Raw genomic sequence first — 11,226 nt, 5'->3', positions numbered from 1 at the left:
GAATACTTCGCTCAGCGATGACAAGGAGGCATTGAGGGAATGCAGGTGGACAAAACGGATGTTGCCTTCAATCTCAGAAGGTCTACTTAGTTGTTTGCTCGCATTGATAGACGGGACTGCATACAACTTGTTGGAGTTATGACTTCACGTGGCACAAACACCTGACTGCGATCGGCATAAATGACAACTCCATTTGCCCATCCTGCCTTGAAGAGGATGACACGGTGGAACACTTTTTGTGCTTCCTGCTTGCTTGGTTGTTTGTCATCGATTTTTCTAGATTCGGTATTTGCTCTATTGTCTGCTTCTAAATTTAAAGTTTGACGAAAAAAAGCTGTTCCGATTTGTTATTTAAAGTGTTGTGTTTTAAAAACGTGAGTGATAAATATTTTTCGCATCCATGCCATCAACACAAATAAACTATTTTACAAATACGCCGAATTCAAATTCATGAGTGAAATGCAAATTCGGAATACGTCCTTAATAAATTAAAACAAAAATGTGATTGGTGTTGCCATAATGCAATCCTGCTGAGAGGGTGCAAAATGTAGACGCTTAAAAAACACACCTTTGAGTATGACAAAATGTTGACGGCGTCGCACAGTGTTTCGTCTATATGGAGGCAGCTGGAAATAATAGTACACCTGCACCGATTTCACTGAAATTTGACATCTGCTCTAGTTTTACTTAGAAATAGAGAATTATGAAATATTGTAAAGACGGAATATTTGCCACGCCCTCTACTTTTGTAGGCGTAAACATTAAATTCCATCCGATTTCGATGAAATTTAGTTTGTAGTCTTTATTTTATTAGAACAACCTAAATATAAAATATGGGGAAGATTAGATCACTATAACGTCCAAAACTCACAAAACATGTGGGCCCAGTCCTTAAATGTGATGGAATTTTGGTTAATTTTTATTTCCTGCTTGCCACTCTCAGAAAACCAAGGTTATACTATAAAATGACATAGGTGTAAATACTCACTTTTTTCCCAATATTTGGTGAGATTTTTTCATTGTTCAAAAATTTATTTTCGTGAAATTATGCAAAAAGAAGCTGAAAATCAAAAATGAAGAAAATGAAAAATTACATATATTTGCAAAGTCGCGCGCAAAGATCAAATTTTATATTCGAAAACTACATAAAATTCTCTAAAACATTCGTCTAATTTCAAGACCTGACGGACCGGTACTCACACTTTTTTTTACTAATAATCTTTAGCATCTACATTTCAAAGTAAATTTTTTCGTAAGAAAATAGGTAAGTAGGAAATAAATGATATATACCTTAACTTGAATATTCCACGACATTTAAGTAATTAATTACTGATAGCTGATTAGTCGGTATCGCGCCCATTCCCGTATTTTTTTTTTGGAAATGTATCCGGTATCCGGAAACCGGTTTTTTTTTATCACCTGTCACCATGACTTTTCTACCTGCCTCCATATAGTTGGAACACTGTGCGTCGTTTTTTCAATTTTGTGTGGGGAACAACAATACCATAGATTTTACAGTTAGAAAATTGGAACGAACTGTGAACACCCCAATCGTACAGATGCATTCATAACATGTAGATACATATGAAAGCATGAGCATAAAATGTATATACATATACATACATACATACATACCGACGTACATGCATACTTACATATGTATGTATGTGTGTAGTAATTTCAAAGTTGCAAAGTCAGTTTTCGCGGTAAAACATGTAAACTTTATATACCTTATTAATGTATTGTACATACTATAGATATGTATGTATGTATGTGTATATGTACATTGGGGTGACCTTTATTATGATAAGTCGTGTTTTGATAGGTCACACACCCACTAAATGGACAAATATTCATGCAAAAATGATTCCTAAAAAAAAAGTTCACGATTATTGGACAACGTTATTAAAACAACTCATTTCGAGATAGGCCATTTTCCCTTTAAAATTTTTGTTATCCAAACAGAAATGCAATTGAAGTTAAGGGTTAATAAAAACCAAATCTGTGTTTATGTTATTACTTGTTAATATTTCTTTAGTTCGACGAACAAAAAAAGTTTGCTAAAGTTTGTTTGTGAAGAGTACAAGGCACGTTTGTTTTCAACAGAAATATATCGAGCCCTTACCGCCAAAAGATCGTAAACGACATTTTCATCAAAATTTTCTTTTTGATGCAGAAATTAATATATCTAAATGCTCTAGGAATATTTCTGCATCAAAAAGAAAATTTAAAAAAAAATTTCGCTTATGTTATTTTGGTGGTTCCTTAAACTTTTCGGTCCTGTATATAACATATAACTAATTTCACTACGTCACAGCAAGAAAATCCAGGAGCGAAATCATACATTTTTTATATAGGAAATTTAATTATTTCTCCGTAAAACTATAGGTTTGTTTGTTAAGCTGAAGACGCACATTACAAATTGAAGGAAGTCACTTGCATAATGTTTATTTTAACTGCACAAAGTGTTGTTCGCTAATTGAACAGTAGTTGGAGTCGATATCGATCCTCCTGTCAATCGTGTATTAGTAGCGCCAAAACTCACTCAGCTACGAATACTTAGTATTTCCCACCTGTTCAGAGTACATTGAAAAGGAATTCAAGAAATAATATACGCAATATCGACAATAAGTAATAGAAGTCTTGGAAACTTTACCCACCTTAATGTATCTACTCCCATGCATACACACATATACTCTTTACATACATATGTACATTCGTATATGCGACCAATGCTAATAGAGTTGATCTCTTAAATAAAAGATGCTTATTCATGAACTTTTTCTAGCAAAATATTTACAAATACACAACATATAGTACAGAGGAAAGTTCCCTCAGGAAGGTTTCGTATTAAATGAAAAAAAAATGGAACCATTTTATTTTTTTTTTCTTATAGGAAATTTTCGCCGAACAATCTAATCGTTTCCTGCGCCTGTAATTTAGGGCGATCTAAAAGCTCGTATTTGTATATATATTTTTTTCTTAATCGTGGTCTGTTTGCTTCGTTCATTGGTAGAAATGTCGCCTTTGGCAAATGAAAAGTTAGACGATGATCGTCATCGAAACAATCCTCCACCTCAAAGCTCTGAAGGGTACTCGTTTAAAGTTTTTTCATACACACTATTAATCGCAATGATCATGGAAGAGTTAAAAAGAAGCGGTATTCCAAAGACGTCCGGAAAAGAGCATAGTTTACCATAGAACTTAATAACTGCCTCATCGAATGTTCTGGTAAGGCTTAAATGAACAACAACAAAAATTGAGGTTATGAGCGTAATTAGTTAGCGTTATGGCAGCAGTAATGGGTGCTTCAAATTGTGTCCGGAACTCAGATCCCATCTGCTATTGAGACACTCACACATTATAACAAAGATATATATCCGACTATTCCCAGTGGGCACATGTAATGTATGGTTATCGAAAAAATAATCAATAAAACAGCCCTTTTCACATTCGAAAATGCATTTTTCCCCGACGGTGATGTCCTAGGAAAAGTGGAGCATTAAATTTTGCATTACCTAGTATCGAGGAATGAATGTGATTTACAGTGTGGCTAAACTGTTTCAACTAAATTTCACATGCTTTATTTAAATAAATCACAAGTAGAATGAGTTCTTGGAAAGGAGTTGCAAATTCAAGCTGGAAAAAATTTTGCCAGCAAGAATTTGCAATTAGAAAAGACATACGATTGTGGCACATGGTTGGATTTTTTGTCGACGATAAATTGAATAAACAAGTTCGATAAATTTAAAAATTTACAAACTTGAGCGATTGTAAAATGAAAAATGTAAGTAAATTAATTTAGTTAATTCAAATGATTTGAAAAGTACTCGGCTGAAAAAACTGTATTCGTAATCGGAATGCAATCTGAACCAGAGTCGATAGAGGAAACTCTACAGTTACTACGACAAAGAAATTGAAACGTATGTTGAAGAAAGTCGGACTAACAAGAAATATACATGTAGATCCTGTTTTTTGCCCCTCTGAAAGACTTAAAAATTCTATACAAATTTCTTATGTTTGAAATGCAACCCTGGACACTAGCTGGCAGGGAAACTTGCAAATTCCTGCATATTTGCGTTCGTGCAGAAATTTGCAAGTTTCTCAACTTGAGAGAGAATTTGAGAGCATTGTTTTACTATCTGCTACTTTGAGTGATAATTCTCGCTGGATTTTCTACAACAAACCTATTGTCTTCTCAGGGAGTTTTGCTCTACATAGAAATTTGTGCTCTTTTATTTTTATTTTGACGCATTTCAGTTTTGGTTCTTTAAATTCAAGTTGTTGTTCGGTTTTTGAAATTTAAATAAGATCTCAGCAAAAAAAAAAGTTTGTTTAAAAAAATACATACACTGCCGGAACAAAGTATTGGCACAGCAAATTTTTCACAATATATGAAACAATTTTCATTCTAATATTTTTCCGCTAATTTCGTATAAAAATATGGTTCATTATACACACATAAAAATATAATTCCTAAACTTTGTGCAAAACTCGCGAAAATTCAGCATATTTTCATGAAAATTTTCAACGTTTTACTCAGTTTTTTCAGAATTTTTTTGATTTTGATTTACGAGTTTTTTTTAGGTAGTAAGAGTAAGCTATGTTTTCATAAAAAAAAATAAACAAAGAAAAATAGCCAAAACTTGCTAAGATGTGTCTTCCCTACTTAAATTCTCGCCACCGTACATCATATAAACGAAACATGAGAAGACATTTATGTATGACGGGAACTCAGATGCATTAAAATTTTAAACTTTAAAGGAATTAAAAGTAAACAAGTACTTTTTAAGCAAAAAACACAACCGAAATGATCAAATGATCGGATCGAACCCAAATTACTATGGGTCCACCTGTGAGACACAACATTTGCGATAGAAAAGGAATTATCGAAATCGGTTGACGTGGTCCAAAGTTATGCGGTACATAAAAAAACATATTCCGACGAATTGATGACCTTCTCCTTTTTTGAAGTCGGTTCAAAAAAAAAAAAACAAAGAATGAAGTGCGGAAAAAGTAAAAATACTCTAGTTTGGAAACAAGTTGAGACACCCGAAAATTTTGATTCCGCCCATAGTAAATACCTGGAAACCAATAGTGAAAAGTGAACCGATTCGGAAAAAATGAAACTCACGATAAGGCCGAATACTTTTTATAGAAAATAACAACAACAAAAAACTACTTGAAAAACGTTGTCAATATTAAAAAAAAAATAACACGTGAACACTTGTTTGAAAAAAAATTCACCTGGAAATTTGTCATCCGCCCATAGTAAAACCATGGAAACCAAAAGTGAAGAGTGAACCGGTTCGGGGAAAATGAAACTCATCATAAGGCTGTATATGTCACGTAGACCCTTCGGCAATATATCGTCGTTTAAAGTACAAAACCGCGTATCGTGGTTCTGCAAAACCACGTAACTGACATTTGTGCCAAAAGAAGATATTTCCTCACCGGAAGCTCCTGGCATCAAGCCCTTATCCATTCATACTAAAATATTGGTACTTATATATAAGAAGAACAGATAATTAGGGATAAAAAAGAGAACGTTTTGAAATAAGACAAGTTTTAACCTCTTGTATAAAATTTTGGAAACCTCACATACGAGGTTTTCATTTTCTTGATACGCGGTTTTGTACTTTAAACGACGATATGAACCGTTGTTAAACGGGTGGGCCACCCTAATATAGTACCTTTTTTTTAATCAAAAAATTGAACAGAAGCTTTAAGATATATTTATGCTTTCCGACGAATATTTTAATAGCGTTTTCGTTTCTACAAAAAGTGTTGCCTTTTCATTGCACGGTTCTTAGTGTTTGTGCTCAGAGGGCAATGAGGTACATGAGTATGTACATACATATATATGTATGTATGAATGTACCTACTCCATTTCGTTCAATTGATGTTTATCAGCTTACAATGGGCAATAAACTCGAATCGAGCCGAATGAAAGTCACGCGAAAACTGCTTCCTTAACTTAATAAAATCCTTATCCTATTTAATATATCTAATTCTAATTGACAAAGCTTTGATTGCTCTTGATACACACATACATATGTACAATAGCCAAAATCGTAAAACTACCCTACAGTAAAATTTAGAAACAGTCTGACAACCGCACTACTGCCGGACTACATATTTGAGAAGTATCTCTAAACTGGTTGGTGCAAAACGGCTGCAGAGCGCGGGACAGTGGTTGTTGTTGTTGTAACAGCATACAAATTCCCCAAAGAATAGGTTTGTTCGTCGAAAATCCAGCAAGAATTATCCAACACTCAAAATATCAGAGAGTAAGAAAAAATTCTCTCAAATTCTCTCTCATGTTGAGAAACTTGCAAATTTCTGCACGAACGCAAATTTGCAGGAATTTGCAAGTTTCGCTGCCAGCTGGCGTCCACGGTTGCATTTCAAACATAAAAAATTTTTATAGAATTTTTAAAATTCTTTCGGATGGCCAAAAACAGGATATACATGTATATTTCTTGTTGTTCTGACTTTCTTTAACATACATTTCAATTTCTTCATCGTACTAGCTGTCGGGTTTCTTAAATCGACTCTGGTTGCAACTGCATTCCGATTGCGAATACCATTTTTTTCAGCCGAATTAAGTTCAAATCATTGGAATTAACTAAATTAATTATATCAACAATTATTTACTTCCTTTTTTCATAAAAAAATCGCTCGTGTTTATAAATTTTTAAATTTAACGAACTAATTTATTCAAATTATTGTAGACAAAAATGCAACCATGCGCCACAACCACATGTTTTTCGTGTTTGCAAATTCTTGCTGGCAAAATTTTTTCCAGCAAGAATTTGCAACTTCTCTCCAAGAGAACTGTCACTTTGCTCTCACAATTTTTGAGTGTTGGATAATTTTTTGGTCTGCACGAACGCGATTTGGGCAAAAATCGTGATAATTCGTACAAATTCGTACAAATTTTTTGCTCGACGAACAAACCTAATATTTGGGGAGTGTTGCTGGAGTGACAGTCCTTGGCCAAATACATGATTCAATAATACAAGGTTAGATAATTATTGACAGCTGCGGTTTGACACTCCCTTACAAAAGGTTGCATTTACGAAGGGCAAAGAAAGGGCAGAATGCAATCCCTTGTTGCGAAAATGGTAGTAGAAAAGTACGCAAAGTAGGCAATTAGTAGTGAAATTCCTTTTGTAAATTCTAATGTATTTGCAGGAAATCTGGCATTTTAAACGAAATGTTGAACGTAATGTTGATATATCCACGTGTATTACGTAATTTATCTGCTATTTAGCCGTATAAAAACTGCAAAATGACTCAAAATTAAAATAAGACTACTATGAGATTGATGTAAACATCCAATGCTTATGTTTTCATCAGTTAGATATGCTTCATATGCATATACAAATAAACATATTGCACAAAAGCTTATACTTTTATTTCACGCCAAAGCTACATCGTTTCCATGTACATTTGCAAAGAAGCAACACGGTGCCACTGCTAAGGGAGCGGTGCGAGAGAGACAACTGTCAGTTTATCGAACCTTGTATTATTGAATCATGGTGCAAACGACTCAGTGGAAATCATTGTGGTATAGAATTTTTATTTTCTGAAATGTTTCTAGTAGGGGGCAGAGGCATTTGAAACGCAAAGATTTTGTTAAATTCCGGGGTAGAAACACAGAAATAAATGTTTAGCAACAGATACATATGTGTTGTGCCAGCAACATCTGGCAACATGTGTGTTTAAAGAAGTTGCAGGCTGAAAATTTGCTGAATATTCGTTTTATAATTGAATTTTTCTGTTAAATTTTTTTTTAGGTAATTACATTAATAATTTAGTAAAATTAGTAATAAATGTGTAACACATGGGGCACACAAGAAGCAAATAAGATTATAAAAAGAAAAATTTTGGTACTAACACTTTACAATTTTTAGTGAAGGTGTTTAGCCGTTTTTGCGATGTTGGTTAGTGGTTAGGGCCTTTGTGAATTAAATTTTCTTCTGTTAATTTTCTGAAATTCTCGGTTTATGCTCTATGCGAAAACAGTCTTTTATTTTTTACATAAAGTATGTATGAAATCTTTGTACATACAAATTAAATTAAATTACATCAAAAACTATTCATTTGTACAAAATTTTTTAAGCAACGATTTCGGACTATGGAATATTTGCACCTAAATACCAAGGCATACCACTTCTGTAAGCTAGTTTTTAGAATATGCTGTTCTTCCAGCATACGAGCAATAAGTAGTTAAATACATGTAATTACCTATATATATACATATATGTACATAAATCAGTTGAACTATACCAATAAATATGTATACATATATACATGTACCTTAATTCACAAAGGCCCTAGGCAACATTTTTTTCATTCGTTTCGTTTTTTTTTTTTTAAGTGTTAGTACCAAAAACAACGGAGTTACATGTCACAATCTTTAAAAAGCCCCACCTGTTTTTGATACTCAATTTATGTTTTTTGCTTCTAATGTAAAATTAAAAGTTTGTTGGTTAGGGCCTTTGTGAATTAAGGTGGCGATATGTATGTATGTTTAATTTGCTTTAGAATTCATTTTCATTAATATAATTGGAAACTGATGTGTTTTTAAAATTATCAGTTTTTCAAAACTATTTATGTCTTTTTGAGCTTGCTAATTGAAAATTGGCACGCCATTCACACTTGGGCATGTTGGTTTTTTTTTTTGCTCAGGATACTCGTGTGTTACTTTAGATAACATACAATAACAATAAAAAAGACGATGAACAAAATTGACAACATAAGGTGTGGTACTAAGGTAAAATAACATATAATTGCCTTACTTGCAGCTTTCTTAGACTTGTAAAATTTTAAAGGTAAAGGTGACCTCTAGACTGTAATGGGCGCCAGCAATTTTAGAAAATATATGTATGTATGTAGATACTATACTTACTCATGACTGTAAATTGGGTTTTATGCAAAATAATGTTGAAAAATATGACGAATAATTTACATATCGCTAGCTTAGAGTGAAAAGCTGCTAAGTCCCGTTTAAAAACTTTACAAAGTATTTAGCAAACCTTTGAATACAACGTTTTGCCTGTTCAAAGAAAAGAAAAACTCCATACAAATCAGATGGATTCGTTGTTTATTAAAAGATTGCGTACTATTTTCGTTTTATCGGATTTTCGGTGCTTCTTTTGGACTTTCTTTTTATGAAATATAAAGAGTAAAAATAAAACAATCCTTTTCGAAACAATGCATTTTAAATTTATCTAGCCTCCTGTATCAAAATATGAGTTTTCATAAAAAGTGGACTTAGCACCTTTTCACTCTCTAAGCTATCGATATGTACATATATGTTATGTATATGTATACATATTTAACCAATATCGTTTATTTATAAAAAAAAAAATCAAGTTTTAAATGCTTTACAGTGGATGTTTCCCACTGTTAAATATTATCAAGAGTTCATTGAACTTTCTCATCTAAAACATTTTTTTGAGTGCAACATTACCGCGATAAGTACATACATATGTTTTCTCGAACTATTCGAAAAGAAAAAAAAACTAACTTAAATATATTTCAAAAATGGTTAACATTTTCAATACATATGTCTGCATGTATGCAAAATATCCTAAACATCAACGCAAAAGTCCTTATTTGACAAATTTCAAATTTCACGGAGGAAGTAAACGAGTATTTTTTGAGATATGACTTTGAATTTGGCTCTTATCGTGTATCTGCGACAGTGTCGGCACTAATCGATTGATTTTTTTAATCGATTAGTGAATTTGATTAATTTAAATCCGATTACAATTAATCATGATTAATTTAAATCTGATTAAACATTTTATTGTAGCCGCGATTAAAAAATAATAATTTTTAATCACTAACCCTTAATTTGGTTAAGTGGGTTTGATGATGAATTAATTTATGCTGGAATTGTCCTGTGCACACAAGGCCAGTTAATTGCGTATGGCTAAGTCGGTTTTTGTTATCGATTTAAGCAATTTGGTGTGATTAGCGATTAAAAAATTTAATCAATCGTACAGATGATTATTATTAATTAATTTTTATCCTTAATCGCGATTAACATTTGAATCGTTAATTTTTAATTGTTAATCAGATTAACATTTTGCCAACACTGATCTGAGAGACGTCTACGAAAATTTAAAATCCCGCATTTCTAAAGGGTTGACATACATATTATCATTGCTGATGGGTCTTTTATAGATTTTATATAAAATATTCATCCTTTTCATCAGAAATAACCATAATTATTTCAAATCGTGCGATGTACAGAACATGCCTGATAGTATTTTTTGCATTGGTGATAAGCATACACAAAACTACTCAAATAAATATGCGAAATACATTAGAAATCAATCGGGAGTAGTTTTACATTAAAATTAAAATTTCCACCTTTGTCATGAACCGAGTCGGTTCTTAGTCAAAAAATTCGTATGTATGTATCTACGCTATTGCATAACTATTATAAAAACACTTTGTATTTATGCTCGCGTTGTTATTTAATTTTGCAAAGTTTCAATTGCATATATGGATTTTTTTGTTTTATATGATTGAAATTAATGTCCGCTATCTTACAAACAGGAAAGGAAAGTATCTTCAATACATCCATATGTATGTATGTATTTATGTCAAATGTTCTTTGTATGAAATGTTATTAATACGAGTATGCCAGGACAATCACATCCTATTGACTGTTATTATTCATTTTTTATGCTGGGATGCTTTTAAGTTCTGCCTGAAAAACTAAACAGCTGATTTCCTTCTTGAGCTGCACTTGTTCGCAATACGGTAGCTTCTTAACAGTTTTAGACATACTAAAGAAAAATAAATCGATGTCATCACTTTTATCCCATTCCACAGACGGTCTTGATCGCTTGTATTTCTTTAGAGAACTTCTTACAAGCAGTGGATTTTTATCGTTTTTTGATTTTTCAGGAACTGAAAAAAAACGAGATGTTCTCATCCAAATTTACTGTCTGGTCATTATCAACAGTCTGGTTGTCATCCTTATGGTCGCCTTCACTTTGTGTTTCGATATCGGTATTATTGCTCTGGGAGTCGGAACCACTTTGCGAACTTGTTGCACTCTTTCGCGACATCGCATCTTTTATTTTCCATTTTTTTTCTGAATTTTCGGCGCTGTCTTTTGTATCTGAAAAATATTTTCTTATTAGATAAATCTGGTACATGCATACATATCTACAAATCTAGTCGAAGGTTAAGCTCACT

General features: G+C 32.6%; 1 protein-coding gene across 1 annotated transcript; it reads right to left on the bottom strand.

The window, feature by feature from the left end:
• Positions 1 to 10,477: 10,477 nt before the first annotated feature.
• On the bottom strand, positions 10,478 to 11,150 carry LOC118753937 (the record flags this gene model as incomplete). The annotated part of the gene is given in 1 exon segment (XM_036488811.1): positions 10,478 to 11,150. A coding segment is annotated over 1 exon segment (222 nt), but the record flags the coding sequence as incomplete, so codon positions are not given.
• Between the last annotated feature and the right edge of the window lie 76 nt (positions 11,151 to 11,226).

Source organism: Rhagoletis pomonella, unplaced genomic scaffold (genome assembly GCF_013731165.1).
Source record: "Rhagoletis pomonella isolate Grant_MI unplaced genomic scaffold, Rhpom_1.0 Rhpom_scaffold_03087, whole genome shotgun sequence".
Lineage (NCBI taxonomy): Eukaryota > Metazoa > Arthropoda > Insecta > Diptera > Tephritidae > Rhagoletis > Rhagoletis pomonella.
The sequence above is the reverse complement of the archived record's forward strand: the minus strand, read 5'-3'. Positions and strand labels throughout refer to the sequence as shown.